Below are 20,299 nucleotides of genomic sequence, written 5' to 3' on the forward strand. Positions count from 1 at the left end.
GGCTGGACCATCTAAGCTAGCCACCTTGAAATTGTCCTGGACAGTTTGTGTAGCACAAAGTCGATCTTTAGGTGATGTTTGTCAGTTTAGTGACTTTACTAAGTCCAGATGGAATTGTCATTGTGGGGGCCCCATCCTCCTTTTGGAGACTTCAAAAGTCAATGTTAGGCATGGACATGGTTCACTGCAGAAAACAAACATTTTAAATGTCATATGCAGCAGATCTGGGAGAGGTTAAAAAGGGACCATAATTTATTATATGCATCATTAGTACAAAAAATTAATTCCTACTTACCTGAGAGAGAGTCAAACCTAAAATCATGTATAGGAAGCTAGATGAAGCTTTTTTCTAGAATTAGTCAGTACCCTATATGACCATTAATATCATGGCAGAAAGTTTTATTTATATATATATATCTTATAAATTTTGATATAATATTATTCCTTAAGAAAAGTTTTTAAAAGTGCCTCCCTGTCTCCCTCTCGGAAGCACACACACGAGGTCCTTCATCTATTCCCAGGAGCTAGATCAGAGGAAAGAATATGAGTAAGAATGTTCAGGTCTAGAAGCGGGCAATATCATGGACAGCTACACTTCTAGAAGGTTCTAGGTGGTGTACAAGTCCAGAGGCAGAGGGAGTAGGAATTAGCGAGCTAAGGACCGGGGTCACGAGGCTGTTGTGGGGAGGAGCCAGTGGCCGGGGAGGTTCTAGTCTGTTCTGCCTCGTGTCCCCTTCTACTTGGTCACGTTGAGCCGCCCCGGCCTGGCCTCGGGTCTCCACTGCTGCCCACTGCCTCCTGCCTCCTGACCATGGATCCCTGCTCGTGAAGATGTGTAAGCAGGATCCGAGTATCCTGCACACCGAAGAAATGCATTTCCTGAGGGAGTGGGTGGAGAGCATGGGGGGTAAAGTACCACCTGCTACTCATACAACTAAGTCAGAAGAAAATACCAAGGAAGAAAAAAGAGACACTAAGACAGAGGAAAACATAAAGACAGATGAACTGTCAAGTGAGGAGAGTGATCTAGAAATTGACTGTGAGGGTGTAATTGAGCCAGACACTGATGCCCCTCAAGAGATGGGAGATGATAATGCAGAGATCACTGAGGAGATGATGGATCAAGCAAATGAAAAGAAGGGGGCTGCCAACTGATGCCATCAAGCTAAATCCTAGCTGGGAAATCCTATATGCCAAGGGAGTCAGTGTGTTCATCAAGTTACAGAAGCCAAACGCTGCCATCCGAGACTGTGACAGAGCCATTGAAATAAACCCTGATTCAGCTCAGCCGTACAAATGGCGAGGGAAAGCACACAGACTTCTAGGTCACTGGGAAGAAGCAGCTCAGGATCTTGCCCTTGCCTGTAAACTGGATTATGATGAGGATGCCAGTGCAATGCTGAAAGAGATTCAACTTGGGGCTCAAAAAATTGCTGAACATCGGAGAAAATACGAGCGAAAGCGTGAAGAGCAAGAGATAAAAGAAAGGATAGAAAGGGTGAAGAAGGCTCGAGAAGAGCATCAGAGAGCCCAGAGGGAAGAAGCAGCCAGAAGACAGTCCGGAGCTCAATATGGCTCTTTTCCAGGTGGTTTTCCTGGGGGTATGCCTGGTAATTTCCCTGGAGGAATGCCTGGAATGGGCGCTGGCATACCTGGAATGGCAGGAATGCCTGGACTCAATGAAATCCTCAGTGATCCAGAGGTTCTTGCAGCCATGCAGGATCCAGAAGTCATGGTGGCTTTCCAGGATGTGGCCCAGAACCCAGCGAATATGTCAAAATATCAGAGCAACCCAAAGGTTATGAATCTCATCAGTAAATTGTCAGCCAAGTTTGGAGGTCAAGCGTAATGTTAAACAGAGCCCTTGCTGAATGAAGAGCTGCTTAGCTCACTTACTGGATGTTGCAATAATACAAACCAGTGTACCTCTGACCTCATCGGGAGAGCTAGGGTGCTTCGAAGATTATCCCTACCCGTCTGCATCAACTGCAGCTGAAGCATTTTACAGTGGTTTGCCATTAGGGTCTTCATTCAGATAATGTTTTCCTACTAGGAAGTACAAACCTGAAACACTTTTCAACCTTAAACATATTTTTAAAAAATTTAGGGGGTGTTAATTCCTACATTTTTCTTTACTAATCTTTTTGGGTTTTTCTTTTGAATTACTGGGCAAGGAAGCTGAATATGGTCGACTTACTGCTCTCATGAATGGAAATAAAGATTAGTTAGTGGGAAGCAAATAGAACCCATTTAAGTTGACATATGTGAGTTGGACATATGGTTACTGAAGCATCTTGATTTGTCTTTTTTTAATGTTTTATTTCAAAATGATCTATTTCAGTGAATCTCTTGGGACCACCAATATTTGAATCTGACTTGGATAGGACTGAAGTGTTGGACAGAGCAGCATCAAGTCCTAGGTTTCATTTGACCTTGTGTAAGCTCCATTGAAATCTTATACTGTGCTGCAGCAGCGATCTTTGTTTGTAATATTTTAAGTGTTACAGTGAAGTTAGAATATCTAGTTCTGCCATTGTCATTGTTTCAAATAAATGTTCCATAGCATTCCCACATCGAGGAAAAAGAGTGCTTTCTGTGCTTCTGCCAAAAATGACCTTTCCTATTAGAGAATACCCGTCCGCTTGTCCTTCTCTTAATCTTCTTGAGCTATGATAGTGTTTTTTCACTAACATCATCAGTTCTATTATTCACAGTGTAATTGTGGAAGCATATTTATTGCTAGTTTAATTTCATATGTGGTACATATGGTAATTGTAAGGTCATACCTGTAACAGCTGTGGTATTGTACTTGGACATGGGGTTGCTTGTTTAAATATTAAAATTCTACACTTATGAACTCCTATCATATCAAAAGACATTGGAAGGAGGGATTCACTTTGGTTTTAGGTATGCTTATGAAATTGAGAAACAATTGCGAATTTAGAGTTCATGTTGAAGTATACATCTTTATATTTTGAAGAGTTTAAATTGTTTACGTATGATAAAAGATTCATTTGTCCTATTTAGCTCTTAAGTACTGTGATGTATTTAATGCCTGTTTTCTCCCCTTCCTTCTGCTGCAAAGATGAAGAAAAATGATATGTAGAGTGCATATTTAAATTAGCACATGTCTGAAATCATATGTCTGTGCAGGTTTAACTGCTTCATACAGCAGACACAGATGCATCTTGTTACATGTAAGAAAAAGCTGTATTTGAACAGAGCATGCGTTTAAAGTCCTTGAGAGACATTCATCCCATAATTGTTGTGGATATCGCTCTATATAAATAAAACACTGATGGCCAGTGACCAGACAAGAAGTATAGGTGGGACAAGGAGAAAGGAGAATTGGGGAAACAGAAAAAAGGAGGAGGAGACACTGCAGCCACTGCCAGGACAAGCAACATGTAAAGACGCCGGTAAGCCACCAGCCACGTGGCAAGGTATAGATTTATAAAAATGGTTTAATTTAAGATAAAAGAACAGTTAACAAGAAGCCTGCCACGGCCATACAGTTTATAAGTAATATAAGTGTCTGAGTGATTACTTTATACGTGGATTGTGGGACTGCGGGGCTTAGTGGAACCTGGAGAGAAGCCCTCCAGCAACACATAATCTTAAATTTGAAGTTTGCACGGTGTTCTTTTTGTTCAAGTGTGTTCTTTCATAAAATTTCCATGGTGTGCTGTGCTTTCCTGAAGATCAGTTTCTTTTGTAGTCTGACTATACATGACCTAATTATATTCTAATATTGCAAATATTACCATAAATGGGTGAAATTGCTCTTCTGATAACTGTCCTTTGCTTTTAGACTTCTGAGTTCCATAGATTAAAAAAAATACAGTCTTCTTTTTTTCATAAAGACTCAGTATCATTTCTACACCAGAAGTATTCTTTGTTTTTTTTTTTTCACTAAAGATACTATAAGAAAAATACTATAAGAAGATAGAGGGGTTTTCTGCTTAAAGATATGTGGTTAATATTCCTTAGGTTCTAAAATAAAAAATGGTTTAAAACTGGAAAAAAAAGAAAAAGAAAAGTTTTTAAAAGTCCAAATAAAACCAAAGGATCATGATATTAGTAGCAATAGAATAGTCCCTTAATTTTGGTTCTATGTCGTGTAGTTCTTCTGTCATAAGACAGAGATTTTGGACTTTCTTTTCAACAAGCATGCTTGGATTTAGAGAAGGAGAGAGCCACACCCTAATTCCAAAACCAGCTTTAATTTTTAATTGAACTGGGACTATAAAAAGACCATTTGTGTTATGTGTCTGTAGAGCATAGCAGAAATCAACATTTGGGAAGATTTATAAAATCTTATCCTGTTGGAAATGTGATATACCAATAGGGCAATTTACTCCATTTCTTGGGACATTTTCTCCAGACGATTCATCCTTTTTCCTCAGATGTCTCATTTGTCCAATGGTCTTCAGATTCCTTAACTGAATACTTTCATTTTGAAGATAGGAATAAAATGTCCTCAGACTGCCTCCTCATAGATTTCTTTATTATCTAGAACACATGCTAGTATGTTGTCTCAATACCTTATGTAGTTGGGGTATTCTGTCCTTTCAGCCTATATCCCAAATGCCTCAGCATCAAAAGAAAAGTCTGCTTTAATTTAGAGTTTCCTAGAATTAAGATTAATGAATGTATTGAAGGATACATGAGTGCAGTAATCATACAAATAATGGGAACCAGTTCACTGTGATGTTTCTCAGTAATCCATGCTATCAGAAGGGATAGAAAGTAAGTAGCATAAAGCAGGAGAAAGGAAACTATAATTTTCATGGCATTCCTGTGGGCTTTGGTACTGGGGTCTCCATGTCCTCTGGAATTGAGCTGCATCTTCTGGAGATGTTTCCACAAGGAGAATATTAGCAGGAGAAAGGATACCAAAGCCAAAGAAAATGGTATTACAGAGAACATAGTCATGTTGAATAAGGTCAGCTCTGAAAACAGAGGAAATCCCAAGGAATTCACAGTTGCATTTCCTCCATAATGATGGAAACTCTCTTCAAGAATGATGCCAGCTTTCATCAGATTTACAAGCAAGAAGGCCAAGCTTCCCAGCAGCACCCCCACAATCAGTTGATTAAGTCTCCATTTCAAGTAGAGAAAGATCCGCCAGGAGAAGTTAGCTATTCTGAGTAAATAAAAAATGCTGAGGGCTGTGGCAAGCCAGAGGCTGAAGTGGCTGGAAAGCATCCAGCTATAATAAAGAATTTGTAATTCTATTCCAATCATAAATAAAGATGGATCACATATAATGTTAAACCAAATATATATTTCCCAGATAACAGTAATTCTTGAAATTGCCAATGTAAGAAGTATTTTATCCATTGAGGAAAGCTTTTGTTTAGTGACACAGACCAAGAAGTTTGATAGCACAATGAACCCATTGCTCAGATTCCCAAAAATGAACTCTGCCACTATTACTATAGTGGCAAAGCTATGCAGGACAGGTTCCATGTTCAGAGAAAGCTGGTTATGTAACAGCACTACTCACCATGTGCTAACCAAGTGCCCCATTTGTGGTCCAATGTTCAGTTAAATTCTTTCTTCCCTTTGTCCTGCTCCTTCTGAAATCTCTGGCTATACAGGAAGCTGAACATTTCCTGTTTGGTATTTAATCTGCACATTGTTCTTGTTATTTTTTTAAAGTTCTATTCAGAAAAGAAGGCAAACTCATATTTGCTGATATGCAAATCAAGATATATTCTTTTACACTGTTTTGCACTTTCACCTTGTTCTGGCTTAAGGGAATTTGGTTGGGCTCCCTGAGTTCTAATCTAAGTTCATGGGTTACAGTGTTACAATATGAAGCTTAATGAAGTCTTCTGCTCTACAGCCTTGCTAATGAGGACTTAGGGAAAATGCAGAGACTGGTTTGTGTTCTTTCATAAGACAGTTTTCCCTGGAGCTCAGGCTTCATGGTTTTATCACAAAGTGGAAGATGGCAACCAAAGAAATAGATATTCATGTGAAGAGTCAATTTCTCTCTCTCTCTCTCTCTCTCTCTCTCTCTCTCTCTCTCTCTCTCTCTCTCTCTCGCTCTCGCTCTCGCTCTCGCTCTCGCTCTCGCTCTCGCTCTCTCTCAAGAGAATCAGCAAAAATCTGGAAATATATAGCCTTAATAAAAATGGCTAATTTGATATTCATTTTAACAAAATACTTGCAATACTATTTTATCTTGACTATAGAAAATGTGTAGCTTCATTGCTTTATGAGGAAAATACTTCATTTCATAAATACATGACTCATGATTTTAAAAGCTCTATGTTTTATTAGTCATATACATTTGATCAGGTGATTTACAGAGCATTAAGATATTTACCATTAATATAATTACATCATCTTTACTATCCCTTTTCCATAGTCTTAGTCATATACATCAAGGAAGTTAAAATCCAGGTGCAGGAAGGTTAGTTATTTGGGATTGGGGAGGTAGAAGAGATAGTCTAAGTAATAGGGTAGGAGAGTGTTCATCAGTAAGTGGGTCTTGTTTATCAACCTCCAACCTCTCAAAGCTCAGGAAACTTCATAAAAGAGGGATGGATGAAGAGAGAGCTGTGAGATGCCAATACCTAGATATAATATGGATGTTGTATGCATCAACTCACAGAAGTTGCAGTTGCCTGCACAAGATCTCCACAAGATCAAGCTAGTCAAAACTCTAGCACAGGTGGGGTAGAGAATCTGAATTCCCATTTATATTAGAAGAGTTTTGTAAGTTGATGTCCATCAAAGTAGGTAGAGTCAGCTTCCTTTGGAGACATGGGCATTAGAAGGTTTTCTATGCATTATCAGACTACAATTTATTTATGTGTGTATGGGTACCACTAACTGGATGTTGGGAATTATTAATAACAAAAATGTATAAGTAAAATATGAAGTTGGGAAGGAAATATTGTGGAGTGCACTAGGGGAAGTTGATGGGAGGTAGTGATGCATCAATATGATCAGTATACACAGTATAAATGTATGATACTTTCAAAGAGTAAAAAGGTTTTAAATAAACAAATAAAATTATAATAAAGTAAAAAAATCTATAAAAATTGGTTTATATATTGTATAGTGATATGTATTTAAAAATTGTTTAGATTTACTTATTTTCTTCTATAGGTTTAAATGTTTTGGCTGAGTGTCTGTATGTATACCACATGCATGACTGTTGCCTGAAGCAGTCAAAAGAGAGCATTGTATCCTCTGGAATTGGAGCTACAAGTGGTTATACACCACAATATGACACTGGGAATTGAAACTGGGTCCCCTGTAAGAGCAGCAAGTACTTTTAACTGCTGAAACCCTACTCCAGCCCCTGATGTGTGTGTATGTATATATAAATTGTGTTTGAAATAAACTGAATTACTTAAGATTTTAACATATTATTTACAATCATAGATTTTTCTATGCACTGTGTAGATTTTATATATTTGAATGCAACATGGACCAGTGAACACTTTTTCACATTTCTTGCACTTATTATGTCAAGCTTTAATGTTTATCATCTTATGTCTTTGAAATTTTGGGAAGGGGATTTGGACTGGGTATGAATGTTTTTTGTTTAAACTTCTGTTTTTTACATTCATTGTACTTGTTCTTCATAGAATAAGACCTTCTATGAACTCAAAGTAACTACTTTATTTTTATATTTATGGATGTTTCTCCTGTTTATATTCTTTTAAGTCTTAGGAAAGAACTAGGATTATTAGGGGATGAGATGTGGCTTGTAAGCAGCATAAAAGTTATGATAAAAACTTGAGTCTGTGCGGCATGGTGGTACAAGCCTTTAATGTCAGCACTTGGGAGGCAGAAGTGGGCAGGTCTTTGTGAGTTCAAGGCCAGCAGCATCTACAAAATCAAGTTCCAGGACAGCTAGGGCTGTTACACAGATAAATCCTGTGTAGAAAAACCAAAAAGCAAAAACAAACAAATAAAAAAAGAGTAAAGAGTTGAGACTGAATACTAGCATTCTAGTTACTGTAGGGTTATGAGAAAAGCATTTCTGAGAATTCTGCTATCCCTCTTAAATTTACACATTGTTCTGTGAAATTTTACATCAATTATATGCTGTGGGCATATCATGTTGCTTCCAAATAAGCTGAAGCCCTTAGGGAATTCCCAGTTTGCCTTGAACTAAAACAAGTTCCAAGGAAAAACTATGTGTCACCTTACACCCTTCTGTGGTCACAAGACTATCAGACAAACCACATAAGCAGAAATAACACAATGCTTCATTTAACCAAAATGGGAATGTGAGGTCTTGTTATTGAAGCAAATATGCAATATACTAATTTGATCATCATTTTGTTCAGGTTTTTCTATGTGTGATGCTGGAATATTAAATTAGTAATAATTGATAAATTATAGTAATTATAGCTAAAATAAATAATAATTATAATAAATAATTATGACATAATAATCATAAGATAACTATAATATATTAATAAATAATAATTAATGAAACATTGAATTAATATTTGAATTCTTCCTTAACAGTAACCAAGAAAAATAATAGTTAACTGCTTATAAACAAAATGAGAGTTAACAGTTATTAAACTAACACATGATACCATATATTTGAGGATTTTCTCACACCATAGTAAAACATTTTATTTGGATGATATTAGCAGTACATTCTACTTCATTTATTTTTAATTAAGCTCAGAAAAAAATGAATATTTTGTGATTAGGAAAAATTTCAGGGATTTCAGAAGCATGGATTTCATTTGGTTTTGGAAGAGCTAATTTCTTTCTCAAAATCAAATAGTGTTTGATTATCAAAGATAAGTAAAAACTGGATACCATCATCTCTATAATGTGGCTGGCAATCTCATATTGAGAATAACTGGATTACATTTAGATAAATATTCAGCTATAAGTGGTTGTAGCCAATATCAAGGATAGTGAGTTGCCTGCTCTCACACAAAGCTAAAAGGAATCAAATGAACATACTGCACTTCTTAAGGACTGACACTTCAGGGAAAATAAAATGCCAGCAAAGTTAGTTCCTTTATATGCATTTAAGTAAATTAAAATGAAGATCAGACCTGAAGAATCTCTGGTCGAGGATAGTGAATACTAATAAGTTTTATTTATAATGGCCAATGGTTGAAAACCATTCATAGGTCATCAGAAGGTAAAGTGACTTATTTTCAATGTACTATTTATTACAGTTGTGGAATACCACTTACCAGTACAACCCAGGAACAGCAACAACAATATAATCAGAGAAAAAAATTTATTTTGCTATATTCATTATATGCTAATAGTGTTCATTTTAAAAATGCTTGTTGTAAATTTTGCATTTATGCAGATGCACAACATAATTAAATAGAAAGGCCATAGTTTTAAATTAATTATATTAACCTTTTTTATTTGTTGAAAGCAGCCAACAGATTGAAAGCAACTGTGAAAAAAACAAACATAAATGTTGGAAGTAACACATGGGTATGTTTTTTTTTTTTTAATTCTTCTCTTATACAATACATCCTGACTACAGTTTCCTCTCCCTCCACTCCTTCCAGTACCCCATACACACACCTCCTCTCTACAACACACCTCCTCTTTACTGCACACGTCCCCTCTACCCTGCATCTTCTCCTCCTCTGTTGCCCTTCAGAAAAAAGCAAGACTCCCAGGGATATCAGCTGAACACACCATAACAAGTTACAATAAGACTTGCCACAAACCCTCATATCAGGTCTGGGTAAGGCAACCCAGTAGGAGGAAGAGTCCCAAGAGCAGAGAAAAGATTCTGAGATACCCCAGTTCCACTATCAGGAGTTCTACAAAAACACCAAGCTAACAACCATAACATATGTGCAGAGGACCTAGCAAAGACCCATGCAGGCTCCATGATTGAAATGATTGTAGTTTGCAGGGCTATTCTGAATCAATAGAGGTCAGTAAAATAACTACTATCATTGCAAACTCTAAGATAAGATTGCCAATGAGAAAGTTTCTCATGCCTTCCCCATGACATATTTAATGTGACCATTTGTTAGGGACAGATACCAAACAAAGAGAGTTAGACAGAATTCAATAGGAAAGAAGTAGAGAATTCAAATTTACATTGCTCTTGGTTTAAATTATCCATAGAGGAAGATCTTTTAACTTTATTGCAGTACATCCATACTTTTTAATCATTTTATACACTATAATTATCAGTAAAAGTAACAAATCAAAACTTCTCTATTTCAGTTCTAAATAACTGCACTCAATGTCCTCAATTCAACTAAACACAGCTTCATAATCTAATAAAATAATTACATCAAGTGCACTCCACAATGTGTAATATAAAATTGGTCACTTACAGCCAAAAGGTTTGATGTCCACAAGTACCATATAAATAAGTAATTGTAGCTGTTTCTAAATGATAAGGCTATTAATCAATGACTTCCTCAAAAAGGTTTCAAATTGTTGATAATACAGAAATATTCATCATAAATTTTTAATGTTTTTAAGTAAGACAAAATTGTATATATACTTTGAAAAAAACTGCGGTTATGATGCAAGAAAATGGAGTAAAATGCCCTTGATTTGTGGGCTGAAATAAAACTTTCTTCCTAAAATTTCTTTACTTAGGACATTTTGTTACAACAACAGTAGGTAAAACAGGTAAGTAAGCAAATTCTACTACTTTGAGTACAGCATATATACTATTACAGCCTATATACTTGCTAGGTAGGGGCTATATGCTTTAAAATAAGATGTATTCCTAGCAACCAGAAGCAAGATTCCATAATGTAGATTTGTAAGCAGATACCTGTTTCCCAGCACTTCTGTCAGACTGATTTAGTTTTCTTCCATTATCATTTACTCCTTTTTAGGAGATTTGTCTCTAGGCAGGATGGTTATAGAGGAACTCTGTTCTGACTTGCATAAACTTCCAGTGAATCTTGACTAACAATTTCTCAAATATTATGCAAATAATTCTGTGAGCCTTAGTCAGTGATATAGACTAACTAATAATAAACTGTTTATGGCAAAAGAAAAAAGTTCTTGAACTATTGCCTCATAGATTTGTTTGTTCTTTACAGCAAAGCATGTTGTTTGGATGCTTTAAGTAGTTGGGATATTCTGTCCTTTCAGCCTACATCCCAAATGCCTCAGCATCAAAAGAAAAGTCTGCTTTAATTTAGAGTTTCCAAGAACCAAGATTAATGAATGTATTGAAGGATACATGAGTCCAGTTATCATACAAATAATTTGAACCAGTTCACTGTGATGTTTCTCAGTAATCCATGCTATCAGAAGGGACAGAACGTAAGTAGCATAAAGCAGGAGAAAGGAGAATATGATTTTCATGGCATTCCTGTGGGCCTTGGTACTGGGGTCTCCATGTCCTCTGTAATTGAGCTGCATCTTCTGGAGATGTTTCCACAAAGAGCATATTAGCAGGAGAAATGAGACCAAAGCCAAAGAAAATGGTATTACAGAGAACATAGTCATGTTGAATAAGATCAACTCTGAAAATAATGTGAAATCTTTCTCCATGGAATTCACAGTTGTGTTTCTTCCATATTGGTTCAACTTCTCTTCAAGAGAGATGCTCATTTGCATCAGATTTGCAAGCAAGAAGGCCAAGCTTCCCAGCAGCACCCCCACAATCAGTTGGTTAGGTCGCCATTTCAAGTAGAGAAAGATCCGCCAGGAGAAGCTAGCTATCCTGAGTAAATAAAAGATGCTGAGGGCTGTGGCAAGCCAGAGACTGAAGTGGCTAGATAGTATCCAGCAGAACGCAAGTATTTTTAATTCTTCTCTGGTAATAAATGAAATTGATTGGGTTTTAACCCAAATAAATATTGTTTCCCAGAGGAAAGTAACTCTGGAAATTGCCAAGATAATGAGGATTTGATTAACTGGGGAAAGCTCTCTCTTGTTGATCCAGTCAATGCAGTTGTTCAGCACTATCAATCCATTGCTCAGATTCCCCAGAATGAACTCTGCAACTACTGCAGTGGTGGAGATGCTGTGGAGGACAGGCCCCATGTTCAAACAGAGAAAACTCAAAGTCTACTAGCACTGCTCCTCATATGCGGGTTAAATGCCTGGTGTATGGTCCAATGTGGAGCTAAATTCTTTCTCCTCTCTGTCCTGCTCCTTCTCCAACCTCTGATTTTTAAGGCATGACAATCATGTCCCATTTGACATTTTATTTGCACACATTCTTGTGAAATATTTTTCTGAAGTTCTCTGCTGAGTCCTAGCTAAAGTTTTATATGTTTGCCATGGGCTGAAATATTCACCAGATGACCTAGTAACCAAGGACAGCTCACATTTCCTGATGTGCAAATCAAGAAAGATTCTTTCCCACTCTTTTGCATCTCTGACCCTTTTCCGATTTAGGAAATTTGGTTGTGCCAACTTGAGTTCTGAAGTACAAATGTTACAAAATTCTGATTCAACAAATATGAAGTTAAAGAATGGTTTTATGCTCAAGAGTATTTTGAGCAACTGAAGACTTAAAAGTCATGTGGTGATAGGTCTGTGTTTTTCCACAAAACTTCAATTTCCATTGGAGCTCAGGCCCCAGTTTTACCACACTGAGGGTGGAATCTGGCTTTAAATAAAGAAAGAGGAATTTGTTGTAAATAGTAAATGACTCTCTCTGCCTCAGAAGAAAAGCGGAAAGCAGAATTCAAAAATACGGACCAAAGTCATGTTAATAAAATACTTTAAATACTGTTTTAACCTTGACTGATATATCATTATTTCACCTGATGGGAAAATTTTTCATTTAATAAATTATCAATTTATGAATTGATAAGCTTTGGATTTTATTAATCACTCAAATTTTGTCAGGTGGCATACAAAACACTTGGACATTTATAATTAATTTTTAAATTTGATTTATAATTTAACGTAGTTATGTTGTTTCCAATGCCAGGGGACAAAGTCCCTTTTCTGCATTCTTATATATCATTATCATGGAAGTTGAAAGTCCGATACAAAAGGGAATGATGGGATTGGAGAGCAGAAAGTGGTTGCCCAACTAGCTGAGTAGGTGAGCTTCAGATATCAGCAGCCATGAGGAGCAGGGGGATGGGAAGAGAAGGCTTCAGAAAAGAATCTAGGCCATGAGTGAAGTAACTGGGATTCTCAAAGATATTTGCAAATGTCAGGTGCTAACACTTCAGAAAGCAATTCTCAAAATGCTTGTAAGTGCTTAATCCAAACAGGATGGAACAAGAATTCATGGCCCTAAACTGTCCCAAAAACCTAACAAACAAACTGAAGACAAGGAATTCAACTAGTTGTGTCTTTTATATACAGTTAACAAGAGCTAAAAGAAAAACTTGTGGTAGTTGTAAGGATTATTTCCTTAATTATGTCACTAGCCTACGATGGCATCCCAGCCTAAAAAGCAACATGTATCTCATTGAGGGGACAATTATTTTTCCCATTTCCCAATCTCATCTTCAGCTGTGTCATGTCTTCCCTGTTTTATTAGAGCGATTTCCTTTAGGTTGTAAAGTGGGAGTTCCTCTTTAAATTAGGATCTTTCCTTAAAGAAAGCCACAATCTTGTAAGCGCATGAGAGGCACATAGTGTAACCACCTACCAGTACCACTTGTAAAGTCTGGATCAACCACCTGTGCCACTCCAGCCAGAGAATGCTGTCATATTAATATTCATGCTCCCATAATGGTGTCTGAGGTATCCCCTTTCCATCTCTCTTCTCAACCCAAGACTCTTCTCATGATAGTTCTATATCCACTCAGGTAAAAATAAATGTTCTACACTAAATTTTTTTAGCATTATATATTTATAACTTCTGAATAATTAAATATTGGAGCTTTTAATTTTATTCTCATAGACCTGAAAATAACTATTTTATATCTTTTGGTTCTAGGAGCAAATGAGAGTTTTCTATTATAAGTAGAAAAAAATAGTGATATTCCCTAGAGCTTAATGGCACTCAGAATCTGTACACAATAGTCACCTAAGGGACAGCACAGACTATACATATTAGGAAATACCACTGACGCTAGAGTTTGTGGCATAATGAGTGCTATGAGTTAAGGGATGAGAGGCTGTGTTACAGTTTGAGCTACACATTGTTCATGGTCCCAGAAGGATTCTGTTAAATAAAAACTTTGGGAGGATAAACCAAAACAATGAGAGTGGTTTCCTATAAACATGGAAGTACACAGAAACTTTTCTCAATATCTGAATGACAATAAAGAAGACAATGATACGAATGGGGTTGTATGAAAATTTTGAGTATTTCCAACTCTTTCTTTTCCTTGGATTGAGGATGTATGACAAGTGCTTTGATTTTCTTACTCTCATTCACTTAAGATTTACTTAACACCCTGGTAAATTTTAGTGTATTTCCTAAGATTTTGTGTGCAAATTATACACAGAGAATAATTTTCTTGCACTGACAAACAAGTCCATGAAATAATAATAGACATATCAATATATCTGTGAGTGTGTATGTGTGTATTTGTAAAAATAAAAATCGAAGACTATGTAAAATGTAATGTAAAGTGGACACGGGGGTATATAAGTGGTGGAGGGAGGAAAGACAAGGGAGAAGTAATGTAATTATATTTTAATTTAAAAATGTGTCAGCAGTAGCATTACTACACTATTGCCCCTACAGACAATGCATCTAACATTACCCTTCAATAAGAATGATGTATATCACAGCAGAATAAGATATTTTCTGTAGATTGTTAGTGGACCCTTTTATGAATTAAGGGTCTCCTCAGTTATACTTTAATTTTTTCTTGATACACCACTAAGTTACTTCAAATCTTAATAATATTCTTACAGTAAATAGAACTTTCAATGTTGGAAAAAAACTTTGTTGGCTATGATGTATAACGCTTTATAGCATTTCTGGATTCAGTATGCCAATAATGCATTATAAGTTTGTTTATAAGGAATATTGACAGTCAAATTTGTTGAAACAGGGCTTTGCTATGTAGCCCACACATCATATATCTTACAATGTTGTCCAGGTGGTCCTCTAATTCTTGATCTTTTTACCTCAGGCTCTCAAGTGCTGACATTATAGGAATGTTCCAACAAGCCTAGCTACATTTAATAATCTTCTTGTTCATCAGAAGTTGATTTTATGAGTCTATTATCTTATGAATAAAACCACTAATGTAAATCCCTAGTCCATGGGATGGACTCTGATGCCTGGTATTGTAATTTTGGTAAAAACAACTCTGTCTTGGGAGATCATAGTCCTAAGGTAGAGCCTACTATTTTTCTTTTGATAAATGGTCATGATGTCAAATTGTCTTCTGAGTGTTTATGTTTACATCTAGAAACCTAGTTGCTCTTAACCTTGATCAGAGAAGCTTCTTTTCACAATTGGACAGCAATTAATAGAGATTTATATAAGTGTTTGAGGTGCTAATAATAGAAGACTTAGCCATAAATTTGACATCTTTATTGAATTTTCCAGACCAATGCTTAGGGAACATTCTGGAAGAGAAGGCAGAAAGCCTGTAAGAGCTGAGGCTATGGAAAAGTGCTCTGAACTGCTGCCTTCTGGACATGACATGACTGTTGCACTCATTTCCATACATATATATTCTTAAGTATAACCTACTCGATCCATGCAATGTTGCTTATAAGGATGTTTTCAGGCCTGACCATTTGGTACTAGAAAACCATTTAGTGTACTCTTCTCTAGGGAAGACCACCTCCTCTGTTCCCAGTTCTCCTCAGTTGCCTGTAGTTCTTTGTGTAGACTTGAGGCCTCATGGGGTTTTCCTCATCTACTTTGTCATGTCCATTGGTATCCTTATTCAGCTCGTATTTGGGCAGTCATGTTGGTCAGACTTATGGCTGTAGGTTCTGACATTATCAGAAGACACAATCTCACAGTCAATTCTCTGAGATTCCAGCTCTTACAGTCTTTCTGCCCACTTTTTAACAATGTTTCCTGAGCCTTAGGTGTGGTAGTATTTTGTAAACATATCCATTGGGACAAAATAACAGCATATATACCTAAGATGTGATACAAACAAAAATCCTACCTACCCCAAAAGTCTTCCAAGAGATATAAATCCATTGTGTATAAGTCTATTTGAGGACTTAGAAGACACTAGCAGCATGGAGCTGTGGTTCCTCAAGAAATTTGCATAGAGAAGCTGCCATGGAGCCTGTCTAAAGGCTAAAATATTTTGATTGACCTATCTTTCCATTTTCAGTTGCAAACATGTCCTTACATAATTTATTTTTTAGTGTCAATTATTTATTTCTAATAGTAACTATATTTGTTTCTCTTGGTTTTTAAATTTTATGTAGAATCCTTTGATTTTTTTTTACCTCAACCCCATCAACCCATGTGTGTGTGTGTGTGTGTGTGTGTGTGTGTGTGTGTGTGTAAAGAGAGAAAAGATAGTTTTGTGTCATTAGTTCCTTCATTTGTAGTTAAGAGTTAGTTCTTAATATCTGTGGTTTCTATGCCTGCTGATTCAAGCTACTGCAGACTGAAGATAATAGAAATAAGTTTTGAGTTTTGTCCCTAATGAACATTATAATTTTGTGTTTATATTTCTATACAGTACAAGTAATGAATATTTGTATAACATCCTATTGTAATAGGTATTATACATATCCAGAAATATGACTATATGCAAACTCAATCCAAGTCACTGAAGCATTCACAAGTGCTTATGTGTACAGAGAGAAGTGAATCCAGTTCTTACAGGTCATGAGCATGAGGCTTCATGACCATGATAAAGCTGGGTACAACTGCATCCGTGTTCTAATGTTTCTAGATTTTTTACTCCCCAGATGTGAGTCCTTGAATAAGATTCATAATCTTATTTCCCTTCTGTAATATGAATTGCTAAACAGACTTATTAGTTAAAAAAAAAACTTGGAGCCAGATATTGGGGTGTAAGCTAAGAGATAACAGAAATAGAACAATCCAGTCACAAGTTCTTAGCACTGGGAAATCCTCAGCCCAAGAGAGCTACTTCCTGTGTACTCTCACCTTTATAAACCTTTCTGTACCCTGCCATCTCAGTTCCTCTCTCCATCTAGCTACATCACTTTCTCTTTATGCTCAGCTCTGTCACTTCCTGTCTATCTGTACAGACCTCCAGACCTCTATGGTTAACTAGTGCTGGGATTAAAGGCATGTGCCATCATGCCTGGCTCTGTTCCCAGTGTGGCCTTGAACTCATGGAGATCAGATGAATCTCTGCCTCCTGAATGCTAGGATTAAAGGCGTATGCTACCACTACCTGACCTCTATGCCTAATACAGTGACTGGCTTTGTCATCTGATCCTCAGGCAAGCTTTATTTGTTATAGTACAAATTAAATATCACCACATTTCACCATTTTTGTCTAAAATCAAAAGATTTATCACTAATATAAGAAAAACTGTATATAATATATACAGATAATAAATATTCTAGTCCATTTGCATTTGACAAATTCAGTGAAAAATATTCCATTATCTATTCTATTTTGGTGAGTCCAAAATGTACTGAATTCACTTTCTATCCTAACTTGTATTACCAACCAAAAACAAGATTTTAATGTCTTTCAAATTTATATACTTTGCACCATTTTAGTGAGTTTTTCCTGAATTTGTAAACAAGGAAAACTATAACTATCTAATTTTCAACCCCCTCAGAGACCCAAGAAGGAAACAATATTAACTAGTTAAACAGGAAGTGCAAACAAATGACTTCCAAAAAAATGTGAGGAATGACAGAAACAGCTGGCTGCCTAGACAGTTACCTGATGTTTCTCTGCAATGTTGGGGCATCCATCTTCGGCCTACAGGCCTAGCATTTCTGACAGACTCATTTGTGAAGCAGGATTTTCTAAAGGGATTTCCTACCTTGACTTGGCAAGGATCAGCAGTCTTTTCTTTGTGTCCTGCTTGTCCATTTTGGACAGCATACTGTCAGCAGTTGAGGCAAGGGCATTTTCTTGCCCAGTGGCTAACTTTTGCAACAATGAAAGTAAACTTCATAAAGAGTTTCTTTGGTGTCCATCATCATCTCTGAAGTAGAGTGGTGCTGCTAGGAGCAAACATGTCTCATTGTCATAAAGAAAGAAAAATAATCTATGTTATTAAAACATTTTAAATGCCATATTCTATAGATCTCTGAAGTGTTTGATGAGGACCTATCTAAAATATATCTCTGCTTGACCTTGAAAATATACCTAATATGACTATAAGTTCTATTGTAATGATTAACTATTAACTTTCATTTCTTTATATCCTAATTAGTTGATAATAATAATTTTCAAGGACTAGAAAATTGCATTATATTGTTAAATGAACTGTATAGGTACAATACCTTGAATAATATGTACAGTACTTTCTAACAAAATCAATCTCAAATTTGTATCAATATACATAATTTGTATGCAATATACAGAAGTCCATTCCAATGTAAAATATTTAAAATTAGTAGTTGCCTTTTAAAAGTAGTTTCAACAATCTACCTTTTATCTTAATGTATTTATATCCTCTTTTTTCTTTTCAGAGTAGATTCAATCATCTACCCTTTATCCATCATTTCTGTATCTTTTTTAGAGTAGTTTCAATAATCTATCTCTTATCTATGTCCTTTTTTTTCTTCTTTTTTCCCAAACAAAAATTCTCAATCTAATTCTTTTGTTGAGCTTTTTTTTCCTGACCATTATCAATTAACAACTCATAACTAACTGATTTTTGAACTGAATTATAAGGACTTTGAACCACTTTACTTATGTTTTCTGATTTGTAACCTGCCTTTCCTTGTTTGTTTGCATCTGTATAAAATGTAGGGGCTCCAGATATTGGTGTTTCCTGTACAATGTGAAGAAGAATCTATTTAGCTCTGTTTATAAGTTTAATTCTATCACTTTTGGAATATTTGTTGTTAATCTTCCCAAAAAAATTACTGTAAGCTCTTTCCCAAAGTTCACTTTATGCCCATAATTTGTTAATTTCATCATTAGTTAAAGGTACCACAATTTCTGCTGGGTCTATTCCTGTTAATTTTCCTTTTAAAATCAATTCAGAGATCTTTTCCACATAAGTTTTTAATTTTTACTTTATTTGGTAGAAATACTCATTACAATATAATATCTTCCCTCCTCATTAAAATTCCTGTAGGAGAATGCATAGAGAGTAAAATAATCAAAATTAAATCAAGCTTTGGATCCACACAATCCACGAGTGCTTCCTGTATTTTCTTTTCCACCAAAGCCAATTCTCTCTCAGCTTCAGCTGATAAGTCTCTTGGACTATTTAAGTCCTTGTCACCCTCTACAGTTTTGAACAAATTACTCAGTTCATCATTTTTTACCCCAATAGAGGTCTGTAGATAGGAAATGTGTCTGTATAATCTTTGAAGGTCATTAAGAGTCCATAATTGTTCTCTCCTAATTTGTACCTTCTGAGGTCTACTATTTTGTAGACCTATTTTATATCCTAAATAATTAATAGAATCTCCTCTTTGCATCTTTTCAGGAGTAATTTGTAATCCCCAACAAGGCGAAATTTTCTTTACTTCTTCAAACATTCTTTCTAAAGTATCTATATTTGAATCAGCTACTAAAATATTGTACATGTAATGATAAATTATAGATTTAAGAAATTGTTTCCATATTTTTTCCAATGGCTGTCATATAAAATATTGGCATAGGGTTGGGCTATTTAACATTCCCTTTGGGAAAACCTTCCATTGGTATCTCTTAACTGGCTGTGAAGGCAGTTTTCTCTGTCTTTTTCTTGTAAGGGTATTGAGAAGAAATAGTCTTTTAAACCAATAACTATAAGAGGCCATCCTTTAGGTAACAGAATAGGCAAAGGAATTCCAGATTGTAGAGAGCACATCAGCAGATTTACCTTGTTAATTGCTCTAAGGTCTGTTACCATTCTCGACTTACCAGATTTCTTTTTAATTATAAATACAGGAGAATTCCAAGGGCTGGTTGATTCTTCAATATGCTGAGGATTTAAATGCTCTTGTACCAGCTCTTCTAAGACCTGTAGTTTCTCTGTTGTTAAAGGCCATTGCTGAACCCATGCAGGCTTGTCTGTTAACCATTTTAAAGGCAGGGCTGTTGGTGACTTTGAAATATCAGCAGCTATTGTGCCCTGTTCTTGTATAATCTGGATAGTCGGTGACTGTTCTTTGTAATACCTTCTAATATTTTTTCTCAGAAACATATGTTAGTTTATGGTTTATGTCTGAGATTGGAGGAATATTAATCCAGGTATTCCATTGTTGTAATAAATCACCGCTCCATTGATTAATAGTTATATTAGCCATATATGGCTTTAATTTTCCTCTCTGTCCTTTATT

General features: G+C 35.9%; 2 protein-coding genes and 1 pseudogene across 2 annotated transcripts; 1 reads left to right on the forward strand and 2 right to left on the reverse strand.

Moving 5' to 3' along the window:
- Window positions 1–829: 829 nt before the first annotated feature.
- On the forward strand, window positions 830–2,245 carry LOC102912550 (hsc70-interacting protein pseudogene; annotated as a pseudogene).
- A 2,300-nt stretch (window positions 2,246–4,545) lies between these two features.
- LOC102910005 (taste receptor type 2 member 102-like) lies at window positions 4,546–5,532 on the reverse strand. Its single transcript, XM_015990187.1, is given in 1 exon segment — window positions 4,546–5,532. A coding segment is annotated over 1 exon segment (987 nt).
- Window positions 5,533–11,067: 5,535 nt separating this feature from the next.
- LOC102910331 (taste receptor type 2 member 124-like) lies at window positions 11,068–11,997 on the reverse strand. Its single transcript, XM_006996975.1, has one exon. It carries the CDS (start codon window positions 11,995–11,997, stop codon window positions 11,068–11,070), a length of 930 nt encoding a protein of 309 aa, XP_006997037.1.
- Between the last annotated feature and the right edge of the window lie 8,302 nt (window positions 11,998–20,299).

The sequence above is a fragment of the Peromyscus maniculatus genome, chromosome 3, assembly GCF_049852395.1.
Source record: "Peromyscus maniculatus bairdii isolate BWxNUB_F1_BW_parent chromosome 3, HU_Pman_BW_mat_3.1, whole genome shotgun sequence".
In the NCBI taxonomy this organism is placed as follows: domain Eukaryota; kingdom Metazoa; phylum Chordata; class Mammalia; order Rodentia; family Cricetidae; genus Peromyscus; species Peromyscus maniculatus.

Coding starts and splice junctions, on each gene's coding strand:
- LOC102910331 (XM_006996975.1), bottom strand. CDS start 11,997: ATGGGGCCTGTCCTCCACAGCATCTCCACCACTGCAGTAGTTGCAGAG.